At 41.5% G+C, this 11,729-nt stretch overlaps 1 protein-coding gene across 1 annotated transcript; it reads left to right on the top strand.

Moving 5' to 3' along the window:
- Nucleotides 1-366: 366 nt before the first annotated feature.
- CRYM (crystallin mu) lies at nucleotides 367-9,721 on the top strand (the record flags this gene model as incomplete). The annotated part of the gene is made up of 8 exons (XM_082490652.1): nucleotides 367-539; nucleotides 832-982; nucleotides 2,039-2,101; nucleotides 4,253-4,354; nucleotides 5,395-5,578; nucleotides 7,825-7,946; nucleotides 8,779-8,863; nucleotides 9,476-9,721. 8 exons carry the CDS (start codon nucleotides 367-369, stop codon nucleotides 9,538-9,540), a joined length of 945 nt encoding a protein of 314 aa, XP_082346778.1. The 3' UTR covers nucleotides 9,541-9,721.
- Nucleotides 9,722-11,729: the final 2,008 nt, after the last annotated feature.

Below are 11,729 nucleotides of genomic sequence, written 5' to 3'. Positions count from 1 at the left end.
GGCAGGCGTGCGCATGCGCAGAGTGCCGCCTCCGCCCCGGTCACGGCGGGGGGATGGCTGTCCCCCTCCTCGGGGCGCGGGGCTCCCGTGGTGCCCCCGGGCTGTGCCGAACCGTCAGTACATCGTCACGGCAGACCCATTTCGCGGCGTCCGAGGCCGCCTTCCCCCGCGGCGGTGCCTGAGCGGGGGGCGGCCGTTCCGCTGAGGGGAGCGCGGCGGCGGCGGCCGCGGGGCGGTGCCGCCGCGGGGCGGGCGGCAGCGGGGCCGGGCCGGGCCGGGGGGCGGGGACGCCCCGCCGGAGTACTTAGCGGCGGGGCGGGGCGGTACGTGGTGCTGTAGCCCTGTCTCGCTCGGTCGGTGCTCGCCATGGGCTCGACTCCCCCCGTGTTCATCGGCGCCGAGGAGGTGGAGAAGCACCTGCACCGTGCCAGCCTCCTGCTGCCGGCGCTGGAGGCCGCCCTGGCCAACTTCTCGGCCGGCGCGGCGGGAGGCGTCGTGCAGCCCGTGCGCACCGTGGTGCCGGTGCACCGGCACGGCGGGTGAGGCGGGCGGCGGGGCTGCCTTGCTGGAGCCGGGCAGGCGGGGTGGGCGCTGCGAGGGGCGGCCTGGCGGAGCCCCGGGGTGGGGTGGGCGCCGGCGGGAGGAGGTGTGACCCCTCTGGGGTGAGGAACGGGGGGCCGCCAGAGGCGGGGAAGGGATTGGAGCATCAGAAAAGGTCGTTGGTAGCGAGTTGCTAATTAACGGGTCAGTAGCGGTTTGATGTTAACCACCCCGGTGGCTGTAGGCTCCCGTGCTAAAGGTACTTAGTAATATAAGTCATTCTCTCACAAGGTTCCTGGGAGTCATGCCTGCTTACAGCGCTGCAGATGATGCTCTGACAACTAAGTTGGTGACTTTTTATGAGCATAAGAAGGATTCCTCTGTCCCTTCTCACCAAGCGACAGTTCTCTTATTTGACCCAAGAAATGGTTCTTTAAAAGCTGTGAGTTTCACGCGTGCTTCTGCATTCTTCTCCGTTCATGTTCTGTCAGTTTTCCCTTCTGATTTGTAGAAGCTGGAGCTGGTATAAATTGGCCTGAGTTTACCCACATCATCACTGAAAATGTATTTGTGCCAAACGAGGATTTGGCCTAAGGCATTATATCTTCCATATGTGTTAAACCACACTCTCTCTGCTCTTCACTGCTGCTTGTGATTTGAAGGGAATCTGATGGCTCACAGGGTGACTGGAAGAGAAATGATCAGGAAAAGTTCACCTTGCATTTGAAAGGAAAACAACCCTTGCTGAATAAAGAGTTGATCTTGAACTGTCTTACGTCTAAATTGAAGGAGACTTCCAGTGGGCATTGCAGGGAACAGTGTTCAGAGTCTGATTTTTCTTTTCTTTAAAGAATTTAAGCATTTTTTTATGAACATTGACAACTTGCATTATACTTTAGTAATAATGATTATTAAAGGGATGAAACTGGTGAAGAAAACTCTTTGGGGCTTTTATTCCAAAACTGTGTTGGTTTTTTAACCCTCATAATTCATTTGTGCGCAGTAACTAATACACGTTGAGGCAGGAGTGCCCCACTGTGTGTGATACACGCTAAAGGGATTCCATGGTTTCCTGTCATCCCTTTGTACAGACCAAGATAGTGCAGACTAGTGAACCATGGCCAGCTTGCACTGGTCACTGGTCTTACTGGAGTGCAGAGTATTGCGCTTCTATCGATCTGTTCCCTGTGTTGGAGAGCCAGGGTAGTGCAGTGCACAAAGAGCTGTGGGAGTTAGGGGTTGCTCAGCTCTGACCAGTTTTCGCTCCATTTATGCTGGTGGAATGATATTGAAGAACTGGAATAGGCAGAGAATCCACGCAGTTTAAATGTGATTTCTATATGGTTTGAGGTTGCTATAATAGTAATTACCAACTTTTGTATTTTTATCTGTGCCCTGTAATATCACATAGTTCACAAATTGGATGAAAATTTTTGGTATCTACATATGTTCTCAGTGTTCATATCAGTCTGAACTTTTTGTGTTTTTTTTAAAAAAGGTCCTAGATGGCAGTGTCATTACAGCAAAACGAACAGCTGCAGTTTCTGCAATTGCTACCAAGGTATGTCTTCTGTTTCCCAAATCAGGACTGAATCAGTTAGTGGTGTTATATAAAAATAACTAGAGGGAACGATGTAAATGACTTCCAGTGCATGTGAATTTTCATCAAATACAGCTTTAATTTAGATTTATGTTAACATGTTAACATGTATATCTTCAGGGAAAACTCAAAAATGCAGTTTTCTGTTTTGATTGAGTAAGTCGTGTCAGGCTTTAACACTTTGTGTGATTGGGGAAAGAATCTGAGCTATGTTTTTGTGGTTTGTTCTGCATGTTCGTCTGGGAATTTACTGAAGTGTCTTCCTCTGTCACTTTCTTTTATACTTGTCTTAACATGCCCCTTTACAGCGTTGGGTGATGCAGCTGTGGTGATAAATTCAGTTTTGTTTAGATGTATGTTTTCTGCTGTTGGGCCAGGACAGGTGGGTTGCACTGGACCTGGAAAAAGAGGGAAATGGCACATTGCTGGGGGGCAATGTAGGTATTCTTAAGATAGATGATGCCCAGGATAGATGGATGACTTGTCCGGTGGTGGCTGTCAGTTTCTCTGTCGTCACTGGAAGTTGTCCAGATGACTGTCCCTGACTACAGCTGTAAATTTCAGTGTCTGAAGACAGGTGAGGTGTATCTTGCTGTATGTTGCTTTACATCATTTCAATTTCATTTGGAAATTGTTTGGTTTGAATTCTTTTTTTTTAAAACTATAATTGGCTGCCCTGCTAATAGCGGGAAGAGAACAAGTCACCATCCATTGCGCAGCAGGGTTTTAGCCTTCACCTCAAAGGATGAGGCAATAAGAGGGCCAGAGCTGAAAAATACTTCTGTTTTTCACCTATCAGCTTTGCATCAGAATGAAGGGTGATCTCACCACTTCGTTAGTGGCAGTCTTCCTGCCAGTGTGACTCTATCTGTGGCAATAGAGCTAAACTGACATAAAATTGGAGTGAAGACCCTGTCCCCATGAGCTTCCCCTGGTCCAAGGGACTGAACAATTTACAATGGATGCCTCGGACATGAGGTTATAGGACTTCATTCATCTCAGCCATTTTATACTCGGGCAGTTCTGACAGTCAAAGGTCTGCTGGCCTCGAAGGAGCTTGGCTGCTGAAGGGACCTCAAGATCAGATCCTTCATTGTCGTATGTTGTTTTGGGAAATTTTCAGGAGTGTTTGAGTTTAGCTAATAGTTGTCATCTTGTCCTCTTTATGGCATTTGCTTTTCAAAGGCTCATGCTTTTATGCAAGGAACCTTTGAAATCAGTGCTTCAGAGTCTTTGAAAGGAACGTTGAAAAGAGTTCTTGCTACTGAAAAATGGGATCAATGAGATTTTTTTTCCAATTTATTTGCAGCAGAATAAGTGTTGCAAGCCTAGACAATTCTAAAGCTTTTTATACAAAAGTGAGGGGCCACAGCAAATGCATAAACAAGACACTAGGATAGCTTAGGGCTGCAATCCAGCAGCGCTCTTTTCCCCTTTGCCAAGTACTGGTGAATCACAGGCAACAACTAAACCAGAAAACCAAAAACAACTATAGAACTGTATTTTAATATTTGTTCCTCAAGACCATCGCTATTTTTACAATGCTTGATGTGTATATATTATGGCTCTTACGATGCCAAGATGTGCTTGTGGTATGATTTATGGCTTCATGAAAAAGGTTTAGTGTGGGGCTACGAGGACCAGTTTACCCACGCAACTACCACTTTCAGTAGTGATAGCTTTTGGTATTATAAGCCCCATTTTCAGCCAGTGCAGAACATCAACACTATGGTTTTACACTTAATTAGTCACATAGGGGTAATACGTTATACTAATAGAGTGTGCCAAGGCCCCAGAATTTGCATTGTCTTATGCTGTTGCATGTTAAGCCTGAATTTCAAGAGTCGGACAATTCAAAACTGGAATTAAGCCAAGAAGTACTTTGGTGTTATTGACACTAGCTTTTGCATTTAAAAAAAAGTATACATATGTAGTGGTAAATTAATTGGTTTATATTAATAGGAATCAATACTGGCTTTTGCATGAAACCATTATTTTTTTGTTTAAAAGGACTAAGGATGCTGCTTGCTTTCTTAGCATTTTTATATACATTTGTCATATCTATTAATATATTGTCCTTGCATTTTATATTTTATATTTAATACTTTTTAGTTGTTAATGCCACCTTTTGCGGAAGTGCTGTGCATTTTGGGAGCTGGTGTTCAAGCATATAGCCATTATGATATCTTCACAGAGCTGTTCACATTTAAGGAGGTAATGGACACATCTTAACAGGATATGTGTATTTCTCTCTATTATGTTTCAGGAGCACTTATAAATAAAGTGCAGTCAATGAAGTTGTATTGCGTCTGGCTGAGTTGGAGTTAATTTTCCCCATAGCAGCCTTCATAGTCTGTGCTTTGTATTGGTCTATCAACACCTAGAAAGGTGTTGATAACACACCAGTGTTTTGGCTACAGATGCTAAGCAGTGCTGGCATAGCATCAAGGCTGTCTCTCCAACATTCCCCCATCACCAGTAGGCTGGGGGTGGGTGAGATCTTGGGAGGGGACATAGCCAGGACAGCTGACCCCAACTGACCAAAGGGATATTCCATACCATATGATGTCTGCTCAGCAATAAAAGCTAAGAGAAAGGGGGGGGGGGGGGGGGGGGGGGGGGGCATTTGTTATCATGTTGTTTGTCTTCTGCTTTTGTTTTATTAAACTACCTTTATCTCGACCCTCAAGTTTTTCCATCTTATTTTCTCCCCCACCCCATGGCTGCTGAGGAGAAGAGCGATAGAGTGGCTTGGTGGGCACCTGGTGTGCAGCCAAGGTCAACCCACCACAGAAGTTATGGGACTAATCATGTTTTGATTCTCTTTCTACAGAACCTAAGAATCCTGTGAACAGCTGTAGAATTTCTTGCTCAAATGTTGGTCTTTAAAAAAAAAAAAAAAAAAGTTTGAAACAAAGTCGTTTCAGATTATTTTTTTCTCTGTCTGAGAAAATCCTGCTATGTATGCCATACTTGGATAAGCTTTCTATGACTTTCCTTAAACATATTTACTGGAAATACTTGGATTTTATAGACACAACTCTACAAGGAGCTGTTATTCTAGCATCCCAGAACAGTCATTCAAATGTAGCTGCACACACATGAAGTCTAATCATTTATATGATGAGAGCAGTAAAGGGGAAAAAACCCCCACCTTTAGGATATGTGTAACTATCTATTGAAAACTGAAACAGTGTTATCTTTCAGCAAGGAGGAATTCTCCAAGCTAATCTGTTTGTCTTTTTTCCTTGAAGGTCAGGATATGGAATCGCACCAAAGAGAAAGCAGTGAAGTTTGCTAATTCAGTTAATGGTCCAGTGCAGGTCTGCTCTTCTGCTCAGGAAGCAGTTACTGGGGCTGATGTGATTCTAACAGTCACAATGGCAACAACACCTATTTTATTTGGTGACTGGGTAAAACCAGGTGCCCATATCAATGGTATGCTACATTCTCTTTGTTGAAATGATACACTTAGTATCACGTTGTTTAGCATCAAAAACTGTTGAAAAGCAGTGCTCTGTGCTTCTCAGAATGAATATTTTTTTTCTGTTTCGGCTTTTCCTCTTTAGCGAGGACTGCTTTTCCCAGCCCATTCTTCCTGGTTGTCTGGAGCCAGATCTCCTGCATATTCCAGCACTGGATGTCTGTGAGAGCATGGAATATGCTTTTTACCCTAGTGGTGCATCATCTTTGCCATCATGTTGTCACTTGATGCTCACCTTGCTCTCTTCTTAAATAACCCATACAAACATGTTATTTCCAAAATGATTGCTGCTCGTTGTAATGTTCCCCTGGTAGTTGTCTTCTTTCCTTCACCCAATTTTGTTAGCTTCTCTATTTGTTCCTTTTTGGTCTGATCACGTTGATTTATTTTTTTTTACTTGAGTTAGAAAGATGCAATAACTGAGGTAAGAACTTAATAATTTGACCTCCAGTTATAGTGAGGTTTGGGGGCACGGTGGTGTTTTTTTGCCTGCCTTGTAATGATGTTGCCACACTATTGTTTGGAGTATCTGGACACACACACATTTGTGTTTTATTAATTGTGGGCCTGGTTCAGCTGATCTTGTGCACTTTCCAAATAGCGTGGTAATAAGACAAAAGTGATTTGTCAAAGGGAACAATTTAAAGAAAAGTTCCACATTCCAGCAGCTTTCTACCAATCTTTCAAACTCAATTTAGTCCTTTGTCATTGAGTGGTGTTGTCTGTGTTATGTCACGGCATGGAAGCCAGAAATACAACCAAAATCAATTAAGGTCTACAGTCACTGAGGCGACACATACACAAAGACCCCTCTCCTTTCTTTTTTTTTTTTTTCCCCCGCCCCCCCTTCCATTGCAGCATTTGTGCTGTTTGAAAAGGCCTTTGAGCAACATGGAATTTATTATTCCATAGCAGTTGGACACTTCTAAAAAGCATTTGACTACAGTATAACTGGTTGGGTTTTTTTCACTCATAAGAAGTTCATAGTGGTCTTGCTGTATCTAAAATTAAGCTCCTTGACTTGTTTTCAGTTTCTCTAGGCAGGTGAAAATCCATAATCTGCTCAAATTGTACTGCTGAAAGGGTTAGAAGGAAATAATAGAAGGCTATAGGTTTAAAAATGCTAATTAGTAACACTGAATAGTAACACATGCAAGTTTTTGTTGTGTAATACTGTGGTTATTATCTGTTCAGGATAATTGAGGGATTCTTCAAATCTTATTTTTCTCTATAGACATGTAACAAACAATGTGAATCAAATAAAAGGACTATAAAACTCAAGGAATTTGGTAATGATCTGATGAAAGACAATGGTACAAAAGATAACAGACAAAGGGAGGTGACTTATGCCTCAGCTACTCAGAGTCTGCTGACAAGGATGTTCTACTGACAAATGAAATGCTGAATGTTTTAGAGGAGCTGTATTAATGTTAGTTAACTCTGTTTAAAAAATAAAAAGCAATAAAACGCTGTTAATTTGGCAGTCACAGAAACAGGTTACTGTTTGTCTGCAGAAGAGTTGTAGTCTGTATAATCTTAAGATTATCTATTTGAGTTGTGTCACTAAATGATCAAAGTTTAGTCTAATGGTGCATCTGTAAGCAGAAAAGAGTAATTATGTCACACTTATTTATCAGTGTCCTTTTCAAAGCTGCTGGCAAAGGCTTGTTTGTTTTCTACCTAAACATAGTTACACATATCTTTACATGTCTTGTATAGCTAGGAGATGATGAAGGGCTAAGCAGTGCTACTTCCCCTTCTCTGTCAGCGTTATTTGGAAGGAGCAGTTTGACTAGTGTACCAAAGAGGTGGAAACAGTGCCAGCAAAGAATCTCTCTTCTGCTTCCTGAAAAGTTGCAGATTAATGCTTCAGCAGGCTGAAATGTGAAGGCTGATTGATTCCAGTTGTTCTGGCTGTGCTTATGGGGAATGTAAGACTCTTGTCAACAGCAGCATCTGCATAACTAGCAGTCAAGGTTGAGAGTAATCCAGACTCTTTCCCAGTTGCTCAGGCACATCCTATTTTTTTTGTTGTTGTTTTATCAATCAATGTGTCTTCAGTGCTAACATCAGATTATGTGTATATTGGGTTTCTACGATAATGTCCATTGTTACTTCACACATGTCTTTTGGACAAAATGTGTTTTGAATTTTTTTTTTTTAAACATTCCTCTCAAGTTCGTTAGTTTTGTTGTCTTAGCTGTTGGAGCAAGCAGACCAGACTGGAGAGAACTGGATGATGAACTGATGAAGAATTCCATTTTGTTTGTGGATTCCAGAGAAGCTGCTCTTACAGAATCGGGAGATGTTATATTATCAGGGGTAAGACTTTCTTAAATTAGGACTTTATTTTTGTGGCAATTGGTTGTGTTTGAAATGAGTTGGTACGATTATGTGCTGCACTGAAACTTTTTAGAGCATCAAATCCAGTTGTTAATGCTTTCCAGGCACAGGCTAAAAGATAAACTGGTTTCAAACTGACTCTTCTATGTGTCTATGCCAAAGCTCTGTATCAGTCATTACATGACACCGTATTACAGTAGCATGTTTTCAGTATTGTGTACAATAACATATTGTTTCTGAAAGACCTACATTTCCTGCAATGTTTGGTAGTTATGTTAAATATTTTTCAAATATATTAAAGCCTGTGACTTTCTTCTCATAAGATTTCAATGTGATTAACACAAATCAGGCCTCTAGAAAATGGGTGACAGAAGCCAAGCAGACGGTGATATGCAGAAATTTGATGTTAGGGACTCTTTTAGGTTTAATGGAGTGGGGTCTTTGTCTTTTAATGTTTTTGCAGAACAAATATGGTTTCCGCTTTTGAGGTTTAATATAACAGGTCCAGATATGGTAATATGTGTGAAACCCCGTGTGTTCTGTCGGATAACAAGCTATCCGCTGTAACTTACTGACTGAGGAAGGTCTGACAGCCGGTTTTCTCTGAAAACCGTTACACTCCTCTGTGATTTCTGTCCAGTTTCTGTATTGTTTGTCTGAATACTGATCTGCTTCAACATGGAAAGGAATCGGTTCTGGGATAGCAAAGCTGGAGGAGTTAGTTATTTTGAAGTCACTCGGGAAAAAGTGTTTTTCTGTTAACGTATGGATGGATATTATGTTTTTGTATAAATACATAATTGTTTTACAGGCAGAGATTTTTGCTGAGCTGGGAGAGGTGGTGAAGGGTACGAAACCAGCCCTGCCTGAGAAAACAACGGTGTTTAAATCGCTGGGTAAGAACAACCCCTCCTGTGTACAAGTCTGACAGAAAACAATGCCTTGTTATTTACTGGGTCCCCCATGCGTGGGAAAGCTGTTGATCATCTTCAAAACTGCTGTGGCAATGCATTTTCCCTTTTTATTTCCCTTTTTACTTATCTAGCAGGACTGATGTAATGAAAAGTGATGGGAAAGCAAACAGACAATAGGAAGAAGTACATTTTCCATTTCACAATTGTTCAACACATGACTGCAGCGTGTATTAATACAGCTCCAACCCAAATGCCGTGCTGTTATGCCCCTGGAGTCTGTCTGACCTACAGACAATGCAGCAGTGTACTGTGGGGTTGGAGTTGATGTTTGGGGGGAAAGAGGCCTGAAAGGGCCAAGTTGTGATATAGACACAGAAAATTAGATTCATGCTATTAAATTAACTTCATATAGCACAACTAACAGTTACATGATGGCTATAAACTTTGAATGTAACACCGTAGGTGTTTGGGATGAGGAATGATTCCTGTTCCCGTCCAGTTAGATAATTTCCTGAGTCCTTCTGTTCCCTTCTGAAGCTAAATTATTTTGTACAGCTGAAGAACTGTTTGAAGGTGACTTTAATTCTTTTTCAGGGATGGCAGTTGAAGATACAGTAGCAGCAAAATTTGTTTATGACTCGTGGTCAGCTGGTAACTAAAGAGAGAAGTCTACAATGACAACAAGGCCAAGAAAATTTTTTGCACTTAGTTTCCTCGCATCTTTTGTTAACAAGAAAGGCACCAATCCTATCTGAATGTGGGCCTTCTAGAACACTCAAGAATGAAAAGTAAAATTTCAGCAATTGATTAATTTCTATTAGTTTTCTAATGGCAAGTATTAGATATCTGCAGTATTATTAATAAATGTATCTCATGTAATGGCAAGTATTAGGTGCTTAAAGTGATACTAACAAGGGTATTTTTACACATTTTGGTATAATTCTGGAATCAATGCCTTTCCTCCCTAATTATTTATGTAGCAGAAGTCTGTTGGTAGATTTCATCTTTTTTAGAGAGGTAGTTTTTACTTGTGTAAATACATCAGTTTGGAGAATGGACTGGCATGTTATTTACCTGTGATTGTACTTTAAACGCAACTGTGGGTTTCAGTGTTACACTGTCAGTAACCTAGTCTTCAGTCTCCTGGGAACACAGCCCACCTCTGACTCTTGGACATCCCTTCCCTTCCAACTCAGACTGGGATCTAAAGGTCACCATTCTTACTTTCGCCCCTCACAATCCCCCTTCCCTGCCCTCAGACTCAATGGGTTTTCATTTAAGAGCACACTCCTGAGTGGGAGTTAATATAAATAATGATGACTCTGTACAATTAGTTTTTTGTCTCTTTATGTAAAAGACCTGGGTCAGGAAGACTCAGAGTGCAAAAAAAATAATCAGAGCTAATATAATATACATCTCACTGGGAGGAAGCTATATTCAATACCTCCCTTAGTACATTTCTGGGTGGCATATTGCCACTTCCATAGTGCAAGAAGTCACCGAAAACGTAAGCATGAAAATGTGTTTTGATTTAACTTTTCTTTATATTCTGTGGGGAGATTATTTTATTAATCTATGTGTTTGTAAGTTCTTTTGCTAAGCTGCTTTGAAGGTTGGAACTGTGCAAACTGATTTCAGGAGGATAAACCAAGTATATGGGCAAATATTTTCACCTTGGCTGTACTGTGCATCAATTGGTAATTGTTCTTTTATCCTAGTGTGTATTTGCTGGGGCAGGAATTTCCATGATCCTTTCTTGGCAGAGAAACTCAGTGATGTTCTACATAAGGAAAAGTTCCAGTTTTGTGCTGTTATGCAACTGCCTTACAAAAGATTGAGCATCTGCTGAAAAATAGCTATTGCCCTGGAAACAAATTCCTGTCTCAGGCTAGAATTGTGCTTTATGAAATTTTATTTCTACTTGCATATTATTTCATGCAGGCTATTAAGTGTTTCTTCACTCTGTGGAAGGATTAGATGATGTGATCATTCTATGTTGATGCCAGAAGAATACAGCAGAGCAACAGGAAGGAGGTTCAGAAGCAGTTAGCTTTAAAGCCCTTGATGGTGCATGAGTAAGTATAGAAGAGTTTGAGTATGGTGCAGGTGTGATGTAAATAATACTCCAAGTTATAAGCCTTGTGTAAGCTAGTTGGAAAATGTCGTAATTGGCAGAGCCTGTAATTTGCAGAGTTTTAGCATGGAAGAGTACCAGACCAGTAAGTGAATAGGGTGAAAGGATGTGTTTGTGTGGATAGACATCTAACTCAAATGACCTTGTTTATATCAGCAGAAACAAGAACAAACGTTCTCTATAAGCTTTTGCATTTTTTAATTGTAGTAAAATTACCCTTCTATTTCTACATGTTTCTTCTGTTTCATTTCTGAAGTGTGTGTGTTGACTTAGCCTGTTAACTTCAGCAATGGAGAACTCCACTGGTGTGAGACAAACATGACTGCCACTGATGTTCCACAATTCAAGAACAGTACGGAAACTTGCACTTGCTGTTTATGACAATATTATCCCAGTTCTGTGCCTGTGTAAAACAAGGTTTGTAATTTGAAGTGAGACATAGTATTTGGGAAGATGACAAATACAGCTTATTTTTCACATGTACTCTTCTACGGACTATGCACTTTAAAAGTAGGTGGAACTAGGCCAAAAAACTGGTTCTGAAAACCCACAGTGTTCTCAACTTTCATTGGCAATAGGAGGTTCTGGGAGTCTGTGTTCAGCATTGTACCTCTGAATTAATGAAGAGGATTCAATTCAATTACAATGGGAGTTGCTTGGATGCTGTTTTTAGTTTTTTTTGAGGGGAAAATAATAGCCTTAATTTCCATGTTT

This window comes from Vanellus vanellus (assembly GCF_965231255.1).
Source record: "Vanellus vanellus genome assembly, chromosome: 14".
Lineage (NCBI taxonomy): Eukaryota > Metazoa > Chordata > Aves > Charadriiformes > Charadriidae > Vanellus > Vanellus vanellus.
This window is presented reverse-complemented; position numbering and strand designations above follow the sequence as displayed.